At 55.2% G+C, this 18,148-nt stretch overlaps 1 protein-coding gene and 1 long non-coding RNA gene across 3 annotated transcripts in view; both read left to right on the top strand.

Annotated features, from left to right (window-relative positions):
* The first annotated feature begins 9,693 nt into the window (after positions 1-9,693).
* LOC123384339 lies at positions 9,694-15,611 on the top strand. The gene is made up of 4 exons (XR_006595276.1): positions 9,694-11,252; positions 14,206-14,469; positions 14,997-15,086; positions 15,495-15,611. It is a non-coding gene; the product is annotated as an uncharacterized LOC123384339 (long non-coding RNA).
* A 385-nt stretch (positions 15,612-15,996) lies between these two features.
* Positions 15,997-18,148, top strand: part of ANGPT4 (angiopoietin 4) — a 47,951-nt gene continuing 45,799 nt past the window's right edge. Inside the window, exon 1 of one of the 2 annotated variants that reach the window (XM_019826717.3) lies at positions 15,997-16,480. In XM_019826717.3, the coding sequence (XP_019682276.2) occupies positions 16,169-16,480 (312 nt within the window). In that variant the 5' untranslated portion in view covers positions 15,997-16,168. The remainder of the gene's footprint in view (positions 16,481-18,148) is intronic. The other variant, XM_003983700.6, reaches the window with a different exon arrangement.

Below are 18,148 nucleotides of genomic sequence, written 5' to 3'. Positions count from 1 at the left end.
TCGAGCCCCACGTCAGGCTCTGGGCTGATGGCTCAGAGCCTGGAGCCTGTTTCCGATTCTGTGTCTCCCTCTCTCTCTGCCTCTCCCCCGTTCATGCTCTGTCTCTCTCTGTCCCAAAAATAAATAAACGTTGAAAATAAAAAGTCTTTGCGGCTTGTCCCCGATGCCCAGGAAGGTCCTCTAGCTGGACAGTTCCCCGAGCCTCCCCTCCGCCTCCCCCGTGAAAAGCCCAAATGATGAACAAGGCAAATGACAATGTGGTGCCTCCGCAGGGTTTTCGTGGGGACTTGACAGAGATATGTAGAAGCAGGAATGCTTTCGGCTACAAGTAACGCGAGAGTGAATGCCTGGGCTTAAAACAGCAGAGGCTTATTTTTCTCTCTTAGGAAGGAGTCCAAAGATGGGGGTTCAGCAGCTTCCCCGGGTCAGGGATGATGACCCCCACCCCACCGCACCCCCTCGCTCCCTCGTGGTTTGCAAGACTCTCCACCACCATGCTGTGTTCAAGACGAGATGAAGTGAGGAGGGGGGCAGCTCCAGCCACAGCCGGAACGAACCTCTCCTGCCGGACGGCTTTAGTTTGTCTCCTCAGCTAGCGCTGGGTCAGGAGTCCCCCTTCCCCAGCTGTAGAAGAGCCTGGAAATTTCGGTCAGTATTTGGCCAGTTGCGGGAGGAGGCTGATGCAAATGGGCGCTGGATTAGGCAACCCCAAGGCCTGCACTAGGACATTCTTTTTGCCCTCAAGACTTGGTTCTTTGAGGCTAATGGGGAGGGGAGGGGAGGGCAGGCATTAAAGGCAACCTCTTGCCACCATGACTTGAGAGGTCCTCTGGTCATGGAGCCAATTCTACCATGTTGCTTGAGATCCTAGATCCAGCAGTGCCTGAAGGCTGATCTTCTTGGATATAGCTCATACATGAGCAAATAATAATAATAATAATAAACTGTTCCATTTATATTTTACATTTTCTGTAACTATGAAACGTTAAATACAACTATATATTGTATTAAATACTTTATGGAGTATCTTATATACACAATGTCTATAATTTTATTTTATACAAAGCTATAGATATAGATTTTTGTTTGGGCCCCCCTAGGCCGGACTGAACTTCTTTCTCTTGAGCAAGAGGGGCCTCATGGAAGAGGAAATAGAGCTCAGCTTAGTATCGGGCCGCCCAGGTTCCCATCCTGCTGCCGCCGCGAGTTTGATTTGGGGGCGAGGCATCTCACCCTATGATTCATCTGCAAAATGGGCTCTTGTGAGGACCGAGCCAGATGTGAGATGCGAAAGGTCCTATCACGGCGTAGGCCCTCCACACACACTCACTGCCTCCCTCCTTCCTTCCGCTCACGTACGTGAAGTTTGAAGAAGCCAGACGCGGACTCCCCAGCGATGGCTTGCTGTGGCTTTGGTCAAAACCTCTCCTTCCTTTACGCCGAGTGCTCTTTGAGGCCAAGGACGGTGTCTGATTTATTTCCATATCCACAGCTCACAGACCATAGGTGCTCAGGAAACGTCCGAGTTAGAGCGTAGAGCACTTCACTCGTCCACTTAACGAGTACTTATTGAGCACCTTCTGTGTGCCAGGTATGTTTTAGGCAACGGGGATGTGAATGGCTTGGAGACCGTCAGTGCCCTCAGGGGCTCACAATCTAATGGGAGAGACAGAGAGCGCACAGGCACCTTTAAAACACAATGTCAGATAGTCAAAGCGCCACGAAGAAACCACAGTGGGGAAGGGGATAGAGTTTATTTTACAGGGTGCCCAGGGAAGACCTCTCTGAGGGCAGGTGTTTGAGCCTAGCTAGAATGCTAAGAAGGCGGCCACCGGGGGAACAGTGACCCAGACGGAGGGAACAGCAAACACAAAGACCCTCAGCTCAGGCTGGCCTTACGTGACCCGTGTGCGGGAAATGCCTGAATAAATGAGTGAGCCGAATACAGCAACTCCTAGGCCAAGAACATTCCTCTCACACCAGTGTGAAATGAAAAAATACCCCACTTAGAAAAATAGGCCGATTTGAGATTTTTCTGTCACCCGTCGAACTTCATCTTGCTGCCAACCCTCTGCGAAAGGTTTCTGCCAAGGATGTGAAATCGGGGGCCCGGGGGCGGGTAGGGAAACGTGCTTGCCCTCCAGAACTTCCAGGCTTGGCCTTCTTGCCTCTACCTGCCCCGTCAGCTCCACGGGGCACTAGGCCTTGGGCTCTGGCTTCCCACCCCCTTCCTCATCGATGCCCCCATGGCCCCTGTGGGGCAGGGACTATGTATGACCTCGGCTTCCAAAGGCAGACGCTGAGCTCAAGAAGGTGAAGTGGCTGGCCCAGGATCTCTCGGTGGGAAGGAGGAATGAGCCCCGGAGGTCCAAGGCCACACCCCGGCGAGCCTGGCGCCCCTCCCCCACCGTCAGTGTGCGCAGCCGTGCACCCTCGGGGGCTCAGAGTCCACTCGGTGAGGGCCCAGGCCTCGGTGTCCCCGCATCTTCAATTCACTGCTAGCTTTGCCTGCCCCACCTGTGGGACCTGGAGCCCATCCCGTGGCTTTGCTGACACTCCGTTGTCCCAACCCGCAAAAAGGGCGCCAGAACACCTTGTCGCTCGTGTGGTCCCGGAGGCAGCGGCCTGGCCTTGGGGTGAGTCCTTGCTCAGTGGCCCTTGTAGCAGCAACAGGAAGAATAGCGACAATTCATACCCCGGATTAAGCCCTTGCTCTGAGCGCTGAGGATGATGTGTGTTGGTCTGAGATCATCCCCCAGCAACTGCATGAAGTAGGTCGACGCCATATTAAACCCATTTTGCAGATGAGGAAACTGAGGCTCGAGAAGCTGGATGCAACTCACTCCAGAGTCTGTTTCCCACGCCTATCTCCCTGCCAATGTCACGATTACTGGAGAGAGAGAGGGTGCTGCAGAGAGGGGGTCAGGAACGGCCTCTTGAAGGAGATCCCCCTGCTCACCACCTCCTGGTCAGCTGCTGCCCCCACCCCCCATCACAAAGGCAGCAGCATCACAGGGCCAATGAACTTGTGAAAAGCAGGTTTCCGGCCAAGGGCAGCTGCCAAGTTTACCTGAGCCGGAGGCAGGAAGCTCCGTGTCAGGAAGTACAACATACCCTCGGGCGTGAGGAAGGCCTCAGACAAAAGGGATTTGAATTGGGCTGTTCAGAGGTCTGGACAGGTTTCTAAGGGAAAGTTTCAGTTTTCAGTGTGGGGCGGTGGGGGAGGCCAGGGCCTAGGAGAGGGGGGGTGAGGTGGGGTCTCCTGTGGCCAAGATGACCAAACACCTGTGGCTTGCGGTCCAGGCTGGGCTCCCCCTGCTCTGAACCCCAGCTCCCGGACCAGGAGGGAAAGTCATTCATGCGAGGCGAACAGAGCTGGAAGAGACTGTGCAGCCAGCAAAGTGTTCCTTCTCCATGGCCCTTCCCTGCTCTGGGCCTTTGCCTGTGTCATGACCCTGGGCCTGAGTGACTCCGCACCACCCCTGAGGGCCACCTCAAACAGTCCTTTACCAAGGAAGGGTCTCCTGACCCTGACTGGCTTAAGACCCTGTTACACTGGCCCATGGTTCCCTGGAGCCCCCTTCCGAGCATTTGTCACACTGGAATTCATCTTCTGTCTACTGTTTGCTTGGTATCCTTTTCTTGCCCTAAAATGTAAGCCCACAGGATAGCACTTCTTCTTCTCTATTGCTGAATTCATAGGGTGGAGCACAGTGCTGATCACATAGACAAGTGCTGGATACATGGATGGGTGTGTGGATGGGTGCTTGGGTGCATGGATGGGTGTGTGGATGGGTGCATGGGTGCGTGGATGGATGAATGGGTGCATGGATGGGTGCGTGGATAGATGCTTGGGTGCATGGATGGGTGCGTGGGTGCCTGGATGGGTGCGTGGATGGATGCTTGGGTGCGTGGATGGACGCGTGGATGGATGGATGGATGGGTGCATGGATGGGTGCGTGGATGGGTGCTTGGGTGGTGGATGGATGCTTGGGTGCGTGGATAGGTGCATGGATGGATGAATGGGTGTGTGGATGGGTGCATGGATGGGTGCATGGATGGATGCATGGATGCATGGATGGGTGCATGGATGGATAAATGGGCGCATGGATGAGTGCATGGATGGATGCATGGATGCATGGATGGGTGCATGGATGGATGGATGGGTGCATGGATGGGTGAATGGGTGCATGGATGGGGGCATGGGTGCATGGGTGAATGGATGGGTGCATGGATGGATGAATGGGTGCATGGATGAGTGCATGGATGGATGCATGGATGCACGGATGGGTGTGTGGATGAATTCTCAGTAGATGGAGAGAGGATGCTAAGAACATGTAAGGAAACTTACCCTTCTTTATGATTATTAAAAGTAACAATCATTACCGTCATGTACTATGATCTTTTGGGGTCTCTCCCTGAATCACTTCTAATGCTCACAAGGGATCGCACAATGAGGCGGGTGGTGATTCTTACTTGGTGAGGAGGTATAATGACTTGGACCTAGTCTCACAGGCAGGCAGTGGTCTGACACTTTGGTGATCACTAAGAGTCAACCATTTCCCTGAGACCTGATGTTGTTGTTGTTTTAAAGTTTTTATTTCTTTATTTTGAGCGAGGGAGAGAGAGAGGGAGGGAGGGAGAATCCCAAGCAGGGGTCCCTAGATACGTTTTGCAGACATTTTCTCCTAGTCTGTGACTTGCCTTCTCATTATCTTTTTTTTTTTTAATATAATTTATTGTCAAGTTGGCTAACATACAGTGTATACAGTGTGATCTTGGTTTTGGGGGTAGATTCTCATGATTCATCGCTCTCATACAACACCCAGTGCATATCCCAACAAGCGCCCTCCTCATTGCCCATCACCCATTTCCCCCCCTCCCCCGCCCGCCTCCCATCAACCCTCAGTTTGTTCTCTGCGTTTAAGAGCCTTCCCATTATCTTAATCGTGCCTTTGGAAGAATAAAGGCCATACATCTCGATGAAGTTCAATTTGCCAGTATTTTCTCTTACGATTTCTGTACTTGTGTCCTCTCTGAGAAATCTTGGCTAAAGCTGTTTTTTTTTTTTTAATGTTTATTTATTTTTGAGACAGAGAGAGACAGAGCATGAATGGGGGAGGGTCAGAGAGAGAGGGAGACACAGAATCTGAAACAGGCTCCAGGCTCTGGGCTGTCAGCACAGAGCCCGATGCGGGGTTCGAACCCATGAACCGTGACATCATGACCTGAGCCGAAGTCAGACGTTTAACCAACTGAGCCAGCCAGGCGCCCCTAAAGCTGTTTTTTTAACTCAACAACACATCACAAATCTCTTCCCCTGCAATTTCATTTTTAATAGCACCTTGATTTTCCAGCCCATGAACTTGGGTATTTGGGACTTGGTTTCCCATTCCCCTTCTGGAAGAGGAGTCCAGGCAGAGGGCCACTAAATCTTCGAGGCTGGACCTGTGGGGCCCCCTTCCGGTCTCTGTCCAAATTCCACCTCCTCGGTAAAGCCAAACACACATCCACGTGGCCATCCTGCTCAGTGTCTATCCCTCTAGCCCTGCCAGCCTGCCAGGGGGCCATTTGGTTCCCTGTGCTTCCCCAGGGCTTTAGAGGAAAGTGCCGGGGCACGTGGTTGGAACCCAATAAAGTAGAGGTAAACAATAAAGAGCAAAAATGAGTGAAACGATGTTGTACGTGGAGCGCTGGGCATTGAGCCTGGTGCATGCAGAGTGTCACTAAACGACACCGGGGTGACCGAAAGAGGTTGCCGTGGTCGACTGTTGCATCAGCCAAGGTACAGTCAGGGTATTCGGTTCCTGGGGCTGCCGTCACCAAGTCCGGAAGACCGGGTGGCTCACAACAACAGAAATGGATTCTCTCACAGCTCCGGAGGCATCGGCGTGGGCATGTGCCCTCTGAGACTCTGGGTAGAAGGCTCCCTTGGCCCTCCCTGGCTTCTGGTGATCGCCCCCAATCTTGCAGCTCCGTGGCTCATGCCTGCATTGCTCCGATCCCTGCCTCTGTCCTCACATGGCGCTCTGCCCTCGAATCATCATGCCATCCTCCTGCAAGGATAGTGTTGGATGGTCTCAGCTTAACTAATTACCCTTTCTCCAGACGAGGCCGCATTCTGGGGGTTAGGATTTCCGCATGTGTTTGGGGGAACGGAGCTCAACCCAGAACAGTGGGGCTCTGCTGCTGTGACAAAGGCCAGCAGGATACAAGATGGAAAGTTTTTTCTTTCTCATGCATCTAGGCCAACGTGAGTCATCAGGGGAGCCCATCGAAACTTCACGGGGGACCCAGAATTTCGGGACCACGTGAGGTTGCCGCGCTCTGAGCACAAAGCTCCGGGTTCTCTGCGGTAGGGGAGGGAAGCACACGGCGCCGCGCGACCGTTCTTCAAAGTTACCGTTCACATTTGAGTGGTCAAAACGAGTCACGTGGCCACGCCTGCCTTCAAGAAGGAGGGTCTGGAGGGACCAGAGACCTGGAATCCAAGCACTAGAGATCTTCACACAACTGCCTTTACATACTTGAGTCCGCACGATTACGTTTACATTTAAATGCTGATGGTTCCAGAAAACTTGAAGGATGAGTCCACTTGGGATACGGAGGTGGAGGGACGGTAGGGAGAACCAAGGGGAAACAGGATGAGTCACAAGTCACATTGCGACCACCAGGATGTGAAAGGGGATCCCCTGGATATTGAGTCCTGCCTGGGATGCTGACATAACATCTCCTCGCATCTTCGCAATGACTTTGAGGGATAAATAGCCCAATGTTCGTAGCAATTAGCTGAGCGAAAGAAAAGAGCCGACCTGAAGCTGCATCAGCTCTTCCTGTGTAACAAACCATTCTCGAACTTCAGCGGCTTCAAGCAGCAAACCTGGATTATTCCCCATCTTTCGGTGGGTCGACCGGATGATTCTTCTCCTTTGGGCTGGGTGGTCCAGGATGGCCTGACCAGGCATCCGCGGTTGCTCCCACGTCAGCTGGAGTCCCAGGATGACACGACCACCTGGGTCTCATCACCCCGCAGGCTAGCAAGGCTTGTTCCCACCCGGGTCCCCCGGGGTCCCAGGTGAGCCAGAGAGCAAGCCCCAGCCCACGGCCCCTTTCCAGCTGCCTCCCATGGGAAAGGGTTGCATTGGCCAAAGCAAGTCACATGGGCAAACCCAGATTCAAGGGGCGGAGAAATAGACTCCGCCTCTTTGTGGGAGGAGCTGCAAAGTCACATTGCAAAGGAGCGTGCTCGCTCCCGGGGTGGGAGGAGTCTACGGTCAGTTTTGCAATCTACCGTGAAAACAAAGCCCAGCGTCCCAGCAACAAGGAATCGGTTAAGCAAATCCTGGCAGCGCTCCAGCAGCGGCTTTTGCTACCATTACACATGTGCTTATAAGAGAAATGTCTGCAGAGGAAAGTCGTTCATACTGTGTTGTTAGGTGGGAAAAGCCGGCTATAAAACAGGAGTATCATTTCACAGCCCTCGGATTCTACAGAGTGAAGCCTGATGACACCAAGGGGTGGCAAGAGTGTGGAGCAAAGAAACCCTCCTGTCCTGCGAGCGGGGAGGGAACCCGGTGCAGCGGATTGAAAGCACAATTTGGCGATCTCTTCGTAGGCACACGGGCTGGTGGATAAGATAGCGGCAGGAGACTGGTTAGGAGTGACAGAGAATTGAATGGACCCACATGTCCATCCGCCAGGGGCTGGGGAAGTAAAAAGTGATACAATTCTAGGCTGCAAAGCTGCATAGCAGTGAAAAGAAAATGACCTAGTCACAAGACCTGTATGTGTAATTTAATTTGGATAGATCTGGAAACCATAAGGTGCAGGCGGAAGACTACGTACATCTTACTACCATGTATTTTAATTCTGAAGGCACAGAAAGAGTGTATATTATTTATGGACACGTATGTATGTGCTGTCAGCACGGAGTCAGATGCGAGGCTCGAACTCAGAAACCGTGGGATTATGATCTGAGCGGAAATCAAGACCCAGACGCTTAACCGCCTGAGCCACCGAGGCGCCCTAATATTTTACAAAATCTTTACAAAATCCAGAACTGGGGCGCCTGGGTGGCTCAGTCGGTTAAGCGTCCGACTTCAGCTCAGGTCACGATCTCGCGGTCCGTGAGTTCGAGCCCCGCGTCGGGCTCTGGGCTGATGGCTCAGAGCCTGGAGCCCGCTTCTAATTCTGTGTCTCCCTCTCTCTCTGCCCCTCTCCCGTTCATGCTCTGTCTCTCTCCTTCTCAAAAATAAATAAACGTTAAACAAATTTTTTTTTAAAAATAAAAAATCCGGAACAAACACGCAAAATGCTGGCATGTGCCCACTCCGAGTGATGGACAGATGGGGTTGTATTATATTACCCTGTGCACGTTTCTGATTTCTTTTTTCAAAAGATAAATCCAAAATAAGTAAAATACAATGAAACACAATTTAAAGAAGATTCCAGTGTGTGTGTGTGTGTGTGTGTGTGTGCGCGTGTGTCTGTGCTAGAAAACCCACCCCCAAAATACACGCATCTATATGGAGAGGGGAATGGTAAGTGGGAAATACTCCAAAACGTGAGCTACGGTTTTTGCCTCTAGCTGATGACAGCACAAACTGTTTATTTTTTTCCTTTTGCTAACATGTATTTTCTGACTTTTCTATAAAGGACGTGCTGTGCTTGTCTAGTAAAAACAAACAAAATATATAGGGGCCTGTTGGTTCTCTGGGTCACAGGCTTTTCTGGACCTCCGCGGGGTCCCAGGTTCAAAAATAGATCTGCCCTCTGACCTGGCAGGCTCATTCTTCACATCCTGGAGCGAGTGCCAAACGCGGGCTCAGAGGCAGCCTGAGAAAAGACGGGCAGGGTGGTGGCCCCGGCTGAGCAGCGCGGCCACAAGGAGGCCTGTCCTCTACCCTGGGCCCGCCAGCCTCTGGGGCGGCCGAACCAGGACACTCCCCTTGTTCAGAGGGGAAACTGAGGCCCGGGTGGTTGCCCCCGGGAGGGACAAGCGTCGCTAACCGCAGATGTAGCTGTATCTGACCCCATCTTGCCAGGACCATGCTAGGTGACTTTGGACAAATCCTGAAACATGTCTGGGCCAATTTCTGTGGCCGCCTCAATGGAAATAATCCATAAGTATATATATTTAAAGTTTATTTATTTTGAGACAGAGAGAGAGAGCAAGGACGGGAGAGGGACAGAGAGAGAGGGAGAGAGAGAGAGAGAGAGAGAGAGAATCCCAAGCAGGCTCCTCGCTGTCAGAGCAGAGCCCGATGCTGGGCTCGAACTCACAAACCCCGAAATCAGGAGTCGGCCGCTCTGAGCCATCAGAGGGTCTAAAGGACATTTTCATGCCAAGAGATGCTGGATCTTTCCAACGATAGCAAGGATGATAACAGCTACCAACGCTTGGGCACTGACGTGCCAATTACTTAAATGGTGTTTTCTCATCCTACCCCTGCAGCTGCTAGCGAATGGAGTCGAGTCAAGCCGTCCCCACTGAACCCGCCCAAAATTGTACATACGTGAGGGGCGCCTGGGTGACTCGGCCGGTTAAGCATCTGACTCCTGACTTGGGCTCAAGGTCATGATCTCGCGGTTTGCGGGATTGAGCTCCGCCTCAGGCTCTGTGACGACAGTACAGACAGAGCCTGCTTGGGATTCTCTCTCTCTCCCTCTCTCTCTCTCTGCCCCTCCCCTGCTCTCTCACACACACGCTCTCTCTCTCTCAAAATTAAGTCACTGTAAAAAAAATGTACACACGTGACTAAAATCGCACTGCCATTGTTTAAAACCGCGAAGTGTTAGCCGCGTGGTTAGAAACTGCCGGTAACTGGAACACAGCCTCGGCCCCGCCCCCAAGCCACCCCCACCTTGCTAAGGAGGGACTGTTCTCCCCTTTCAAAGATGGGGAAACGGAGTCTCTCAAACGAAAGTGGAATCAAGATCCAGTGCCAGGAGTGAGGGGCTCGTAACTGATAGGCCTGGGTCACAGGAGTGACCTCAAAACCCAGCCTCAGGTCCCTCCCGATTCATCAGTTGTGTTGTGGTTCCCGGTCCGGGGTGGCAGAAAGCGGAGGCAGGAAGCAGTTGACAGACAGACCATTGTCTTGAGTGGAAAGTCTCACGGAGACACCGCGATTCTTGCTGCACGAGATTCGCCCCTCGACCCCTGGGGACGCTGACAGGCCGCCCCCGAGGTAGCCAGCAGCCCCCGAGCCCCCTGCCAGGACTTGCCGCACTGCCATAGTGGCCCCCACCAGGCGCCCAGGTGATGTCCTCGGGGCTGTGCACAGCACAGTGCGAGAGGCTTCGGGGGCGCCCCCAGGCTGCCCCGCTTGCCACCCTCGGTTGTCACCCTGGGCGTTGACATGCAGGGAGCAGAAAAGGAAGGGGGCTGAGAAAGAGCTGGGTTGTGGGGATGAGGCCCAGAGTGGGAGACTCGGGCTGGTGGCTTCATCCTCTTCGGATCCGAGCCCTCGGGGAGCCCCAATTCGGCACGTGATTCTCCAGGAATGATCTTGCTCCCCCTGTCTTTGTTCCCAGGAGCGGGAAGATCAGTGCTTCCAGGAAAAGAGATTCCAGGGCTCGACTTGGGGCAAGTTGCCTCCTCCTCTGGGTGTGTTTTCTCACAAACCAAATGGGAGGTAAGGACGCATGGCGTCCCAGTTATGCGAAGGCTCCACTGGCCCCGCCCCCCCCGGGGGGGGGGCGGGGACAGTGGCGGCAGAGGAAACCAGTTCACTGGGTGAGTGGCCAGCACCCGCCTCCTTCTAGTCCCTCTACCCCAGGTCCCTTGAGAAGCACCCTACCCCTCCCTCAATTCCTTTCGGTCCCATGAGGTTGACCCCACCCAAGGGCACCAGGGCTGGGCACATGGCCCAGCCTGACCAACCAGAGCATCTCAACCCTCTGGCTACAGTATTTGGTTCAGGAATGTCTGTGTGACCCAAGCCAGAACTTTCCCAAGAGCTATCAGGAAAGGGGCATTCTGCCTCAGGGCAGAGGGATTGCTAAGTTGAGAGACTGGAACTGTTGCCACCAATGACGGGGGTAAAGGTGGTGGGAACTGTCAGAGGATTAAGCCAACAGGAAAACAAGGGCCTAGAGCTGAGGAAGAAGAAGAAAGGAGGATTCCTAATAACATCTGAGCGTCTGGATCCAGCTATGCCTGAAGCTAGAAACCCCTGCGCTTTTCAGTTACGGCGGCCAACAAGTTCTCTTTTTGCCTAAGCCATTTGAGCAAAAGCCAAATTCTCCAGGTGGGTTGAAGGATTTTCTCCATGCTCTGGCCCCATGATGACGACAGGCTAGCAGATGGAAAATAAACTGGGGAGAGGGGGTGGTTGTTGCACATATTTGGAGACAAGACCCAAATAGACATACCCGAGACAGAAACTTCCTGTTGCCCCTGCCCTGGAAAGGGTGACTTCCTTAGCCTCCACTTTGGGACCCCAGCTCCAGCCCCCACCCTAGAGTGGTGACTATTCATTCAACAAACGCTCGTGAGAACCCGCTATGAACCTGACCCTCGGCCAGGCAACAGACACAGAAATGGAAAGGTGGTCAGTGACCTGGAAGGGTTTTCAGACTAGAGGGGGACAAAAGTCTGCAAACAAGCCTTCATAATGCAGGGTGACGCTATGACGGGGGACACACAGGCAACGAGCATGGGGATCCCAGAGATAGAGGGCCTATTCCTACTGACGTAGGGAGGCCATGAAGGAAGGCTTCCCGGAGGAGGTGGTAAAGCCTGAGATAAGACCCAAAAGACGGGCAGAAGGAAAGCCAGCGACTAAAGGTAGAAAGGATCGTCCAAGCAGAGGCGACCTGGAGAGTGACGGCGGGGACATGATGACATTATTGGGCTGCCATGGATGGAGCACTTAGCATGTGCCAGGCTCTGTGTTAAGTCTTTTGCGGGGATCAGCTTTTTTGTCCTTTTGACAACCCTATCGGGTAATTACTAGCATCCACCCCGTTTGACGAGAGCAGAAACTGAGCGGCAGGCAGATTAAGCACACGTTTGGAGGCGAGAAAGCCAACATTCCAACCGAGACAGGCTGGTTCTGGAATGTCCAGAATAGCGAAGAGGGGGCAGGGGGAGAGAGAGTTACAGGAGCACACTGGAAGAGCAAGTGTGATTGGGGGGGGGGGAGGAGAGGGGGTGCGGGGGGGCAGGGGTGACGGGAGGCTCCTGTCCCCCCCGCAAGACTGGCTACCTAGTTTGAGGGGTCCAGCGCAGAACGAGAGTGCTAGATCCTTCGTTCAGAATTTCCTAAGAATCTCCAGACAGTGACAGCAGAACATTACACAGCGTGCGGCCCTTCCAAGCGTGGCGAAGCCAGCCCCGCTCCCGGGTTTCCGTCCCGGGTGCCTGGCGAAGGTTGGGCGGTTACCAGTGACCGAAGAGTCCAGAAGTCCGTTTGGGGCACCGTGGGGGGGGGGGGAATAGAAAATGGGGAGTTCTGTTTGAGGCCTTGAGGTCCAAGTCCAGAAGGCGGACGGCTCGGGGGTCTGGCGCTCACAGGTGAGGTGGGGGCCACGGGTCCGCGCGCAGAGCGCCCAGGATACCAAAGGCCCCTCCGGCTGCAAAGTTCCGTGCTGCCTTCAGCAGCAGCACTTGCCAACGGACCCCGGATGATGTCTTTCCGGTTCCCTTTCTGGGTCCTGCCACCAGCTCCCCCCTGCAGCCACCCTGGCACCAGCTGCTTCTCCCGGGGATGGCTGGCTCCCATTTTCCTGAGGGCTGGGGGTTCCTTTTGTAAACCCTCGGCCTCCAGGCTAGATTTGTGTCCAACCTCCCTCAGACACCGGCCTTGGGGACCTGTGTTGAAAGATCCTCAGCAGCCTGGCAGTGTGTAAACTTTCCCTGGAGCTCACCTCTGCGAGATCTCCGGGAGACGCGGGTAGGGTCTGTTGCACGCTCTCACCGTGAGGAGGAGTCTCCAGCCCAAAGCGGTCAGCCACCTGCCCCCATGGCCGTGTCAGCCGGGCTTGCCGTGTCAGCGCAGCCCTGAGGAGGCTCCCCAGGGTCCCAGCCTCCTGCTCCACGTCGGCCGGACCGGGAGAACCCGGCCCAAGCACTGCCTTCGTTCATTCACTCACCCTGTTCCTTCATTCGGCAGATATTTCCTAAGAACATACTGCGTAACAAACACTGGGGGCGAACAGAGAGAGATGAGTGGTTAGTGACGCAAGTAATTAACCTCTTAGCACCTTGAGAAGGGCTAAGACAAAGGGTGGGACGGTGAAAGGGGGCTCAGGGACCGGGGTGGGGAGCGTGTGGCAGTCCCCTTGGCTGTAGCGTTTCCCAGCCGTGGCTACATCAATGCACCTCCCGCCCTGTGTGCTCTTCTTGGGACAGTGACCTCCGTCGAAGGGTGTGGTCTATGTTCCCTGCCTTGAACTGGACAGACACTGACCGATAGAATACGCCAGAAGCTCCTCTCAATGACTTACCCAAGCCTAGGTCTTGTAGTGCAATGTGACTTCTACCTGGCCCTCTGGGGACAAGCGCCTTTGTAGCCCTGAGTGGCCGTGTCATGCTTTGGGTCATGAGAGACCCAAGCAGACGGCCCAGCTGAGCTGGTCCTGAATTCCTGACCCATAGAAACCCTGAGAGGTAATAAATGTTTGGGGGGTTTTTTTTGACGTTTGTTTATTATTGAGAGACAGAGAGACACAGAGCATGAGCAGGGGAGGGGTAGAGAGAGGGGGAGACACAGACTCTGAAGCAGGCTCCAGGCTCCGAGCTGTCAGCACAGAGCCCGACGCGGGGCTCGAACTCACAAACTGCGAGATCATGACCTGAGCCGAAAAGTCAGTCGCTTAACCGACTGAGCCACCCAGGCACCCTCCCCCCCCCCATGGTTATTTTTGTTTTAAGCCACTGAGTGTTGGTGTAATTGGTTGAGGGCCACAGTAACTGGAACACTGCTGAAAGGTGGGGGTGAGGGTGGGTGGACCGAAGCGCTCTGGACAGAGACAGCAGCATGTGCAAAGGCCCCGAGGTGAGAAGGAAGCACTGAAATGAAGGTGCAGAGGCTGCCAGGGCCATCTCCCAAGCTTTCCAGACTCTTCCTTTGATCCTACCCACATTTCTCCAGTAAACAGGTAATCCTGTTTCCTCTTCTGTACAGAGATCCATGACCTTAATAACGGGACCATGGGAAGAAAATTACATCTCATGCAGTCATTCATTCTCTCCATCAGGAAGATTAAATGCACGAGCCTGCCCTCCTGCCCCAGCTCCAGGCCACGCATCTCCACGCTGTGTGACTTCGGGCAAACCACTCTCCTGCTCTGTAAAATGGGGAGGGTCGCGGCACCGGCCACCAACACAAGACAGTCGCCCCGCACTCTGGGCTCATCGGTGCCAGACGCCAGGATAAACCCGTGGCCGGCATTGACGTGCGTCTTCCTCGCAAGGTCGGGGGTGGTGTGACCCCATTTACAGCCGAGACAACTGAGGCAGAGGTGGGCAAGCAGGGTCTGGAGCGCGCAGGAAGTTCAGCAAATGCTGGTGGCTGATGACCAGCTGCCTTTTCCTGCCAAAGCCCCACACACCTGGTTTAATGTCCTCAGTCCCCCGGATGCGCTCCTGGTTCCCCCTGCCCCCAAGCAGCCTGCCCCATTCAAAACTCCCTAGGATTTGGGAAAACAAAGGGGAAAAAACAATAGCAAACGGCTGGGGTGGGGGTGGGGGGGTCCACTCTGGGAAAAGCAGCAGAGAAAGGCGGAAGGCGGTGCCCTGGAGAGAGATGCAGCCGCTGCTGGGTACCTCTTGCCCCCCCCCACCTCCCACCCCCGCCACGTCCCCACAAAACAAGTCCTGTCCTGCGCTCCTGGGCGATACATGCTAGTGGGTCGGGGGAGGGGAAGTACACAGTAACTATGACGCTGATAACAGCAAAAGTATTTATTTAGCACTCACCCTCCGCCATCCCTGCTCAAACTCACTTAATTTGCACACTCTGTGAAGTGGGTGGTGTTATTTTCCTCAGTTCGCCAAGAGGGAACAGAAGCACAGAGAGGTTAAGCGACTCGCCCGAAGTCACACAGCTGGTCTAGCCAGGATTTCAACCAGGAAACAGGTAAACGAGCGAATCAGAAGGTCTTCAGTTTCCAGGCTGAGGACTCACATATATTCATGGTGCAAGAGATGGGGTCTACCCTGCTGGGGCAGGATGTGGACGCATCATCAGCCGGCCACCCAGGAGCCGGGGCGGGGGAGTCAGCCACCTCTGACCCCAGGGCTAGGAGAGACACTTCTTCACCAGAAGCTATTCTCCAACAATCCATTTCCCCCCCTCCAGCCAGAGGCAGTCCTAGAACAGTGTGCCCCGAGACAGGACAACCCCTCATTGCTGTCACATCTGCTGAGCAGGGCCACCCCAGGGCACAACATCCCCCAGGCCCCACGGGGGAAGGGAGGAAGGGAGCCAGCTCCCTGCTGGGAGCGCCCACTTCCCTGGCCTCGCAAGGATTTTCTCTTTCTCTAGAAACAGATTGGACTCTCTGCCTCCTTCCAAGCCTCACCCCTCTGCCCCCCTCCTTTCGCTCTCTCCGGGGGTCACTTTGCTCATGTTCCAAGCACTAACATGGAATCGGAGTGTGTGTGTGGGGGGGGGGAAGGTAGAGGGGGAGAGGGAAGGGGAAGGGGAGCTGAAACTTGAGATCCCAGCCTTGGGGGGGGGGGAGGTGGAGAGAGACAGAGAGACAGAGACAGGAAGAGAGGGTTCACCCGGGTTTGGTTTTCCGAAGCAGGCAGCTTTGGGGGTTTGGTGTTTGTGTCTGTGCGTGTGTGTGTGTGTGTGTGTGTGTGTGTGTGTATTGTTTTCTTTCTCACAGGGAGGCCAGGCCTCCCCTGAATAGTAGATAACTCCGAGGCGAGGCCAAGCGGGCAGAGCAGGCCTGGTGCACAGAGACCGGGCAGCCTCGGGCAGGAGTGAGGAGGAAGGAAGGGAAAGGGTTAGGGGGTGTCTGCGGGGGCGGGGAGCAGAGGCGGTGGGAGGAAGCCGCAAGTATAAATAGCTGCCCTGGACAGAGCTCAGCCAAAACAGGGGTTTGCAGCTGCAGAGGCTCGGTGGGCAGGCATCCCGGGCCCGGAGCCGGGCGGAGCGCCGGGGTGGGGGGGCCCCTGACCCGACACCCCTCACCATCGCCGCATCTCCGGATGCTCTCCCGGCCAGCCATGCTGCTGGGCGGCCTCCTCCTCGCCGCGGCCGCCGTGACTGTGGCCCAGCGGAGGGGGCAGGAGGCGGCCGGGCGCCGCCGGGCGCACCGCGTCCAGCACGGCCAGTGCAGCTACACCTTCGTGCTGCCCGAGCCTGAACCCTGCCCACCCGAACCCGAGGCCTTCGGGGGCTCCAACAGCCTCCAGAGGGACTCGCCCGCTGCCGCTGCACTGAACCTAGGGGACTGGCCTGCCCAGCGAGTGCGACAGCTGGAGAAGGTGCTGGAGAACAACACGCAGTGGCTGCAGAAGGTAAGGGGGGGGGCCTACCCAGGGGGCGGTGGGCGGCACGGGGCCTGTCCCCACGGACGGGGGGGAGCGTCCTCCCCGGAGGCCTTCCCGGGCACGAAGTCCAGGCCCAGGCAGCCCTTGTCTCTGAAGTGTACAGATTGGGGTAGTGAGGAACAGAGAGGGGCAGGGATGGCCCTGGTGCCGCACAGCAAGGCTAGGCAGGGTCAGAGCCGGAAACCTGGCTCCCTCACAGCCATTCATTCGCTCATCCAATAGAAATCCACGCAGCTCCGATCACAGGCCTGGCCCATCCTGGGTGCGAGGCATGTAACAGTAAACAGAACAATACGTCCCCTGCTGGACTGGTGGGGGAAAGAGGCCAGAAAGAGATGTGCAATAAAAATATGCTAAGTGAGACGGTGAAGGAAAATGAAGGAGGGAAGACGGCAAGCAGTGGTGGGGTGGCTATTTGAGGTCAGGTAATTCGAGAGGACTTCTCGGAGGAGGTGGCGTTTGAACCCAGAAAGCAAAGTAAGGTAACGGAGCGGCCCATGTAGGTACCTGGGGGGAGGGCGTTTGCTACAAAGGGAGCAGCAAAGGCTGTGAGGTGGGGACGCTGTCAGGGTGCCTGGGGAACGGGGGGGGGGGGGCGGACCAGTGCTGCTGGAGCAGAGAAGGACGGGAGAAAGGGGTGCACCAGGAGATCTGAGAGGGGAGGGGAGGCAGGTCCCTTGGGAGCCCCGGGGGGGACTCTGGCCCTCTCTTGCTGTGAGCATCAGAGCCAAGTGCATGGCTTTGAGCAGGGGAGACACCCCTGATTTGCTTTGAACAAAATACACTGTAGGGGGCAGGGGGCAGGGTGCATGCGGAGGAGAAGGCTGCTTAGCCACCGGGCAAGAGGTAAGAGGGGCCTGGAGCCGGACCGGGCCGGGAAGATGAGGATTTATTCTGACGGAGGAACATCGGTCCTGCTGATGAATTGGGTACTGGGTGGCAGAGCGTGAGGAGCTGCGGACACCCCTCGCTGTTTTGGCCCAAGGTCAGGGCCACTCTAGGGCCTTCTGCCTTCGTGCTTTCGGTCGACACTCAGCACCCGCCGTGTGCCAAGCCTTCAACAAGGCACCGAGTACAGAGGCGAATGAGGCAGGTTTGGCCCTGCACAGGCATGGGGGCGGGAAAGGCGTCCCGTGGGTTCCAAGATCAGGTTGGCAGGAGCCTCTAAGTGGCGGCAAGGAAGGGAGAGAATGAGCCCCGGGCCGCAGGTGCAGAAGACGGTCTGAGCAGTGGCACGGGGTGGAGGGAGGTAGACTGCTTCCTAGAGCCTTCAAACGATTCAACAGTACGCGGTGCCTCTCCAAGCATCAGTGCCTTCTTACTCCTTGGTGTCTAAATTGCTCAAAGCATGTGCCCAAGCAGCAAACAATGTCCACTCCCCTGATACGTGCATATTTACTTAATATTTTTGCGCATGTACCCATATTAATATACGTCCAGGGCATAAAACAAAATGAAATGGAAACTTCCATTTTCAAAAAGATGATGTACGAAATCACGTTCGTTGAAGTTCTGATAGTTTCCCCTGCTTTCCGAAGGATTGCCTTGAGCACACCCTGGGTTTATCCATCCCCAAGGTGGAGAGACTACCCTACACGTATCCAACCAAACTGCTTTGTGCATACTCACATATAC

This window comes from Felis catus, chromosome A3, assembly GCF_018350175.1.
Source record: "Felis catus isolate Fca126 chromosome A3, F.catus_Fca126_mat1.0, whole genome shotgun sequence".
Classification (NCBI taxonomy): domain Eukaryota; kingdom Metazoa; phylum Chordata; class Mammalia; order Carnivora; family Felidae; genus Felis; species Felis catus.
Note: the sequence above shows the minus strand (reverse complement) of the source record. Positions and strands in the feature narration are given on the sequence as shown.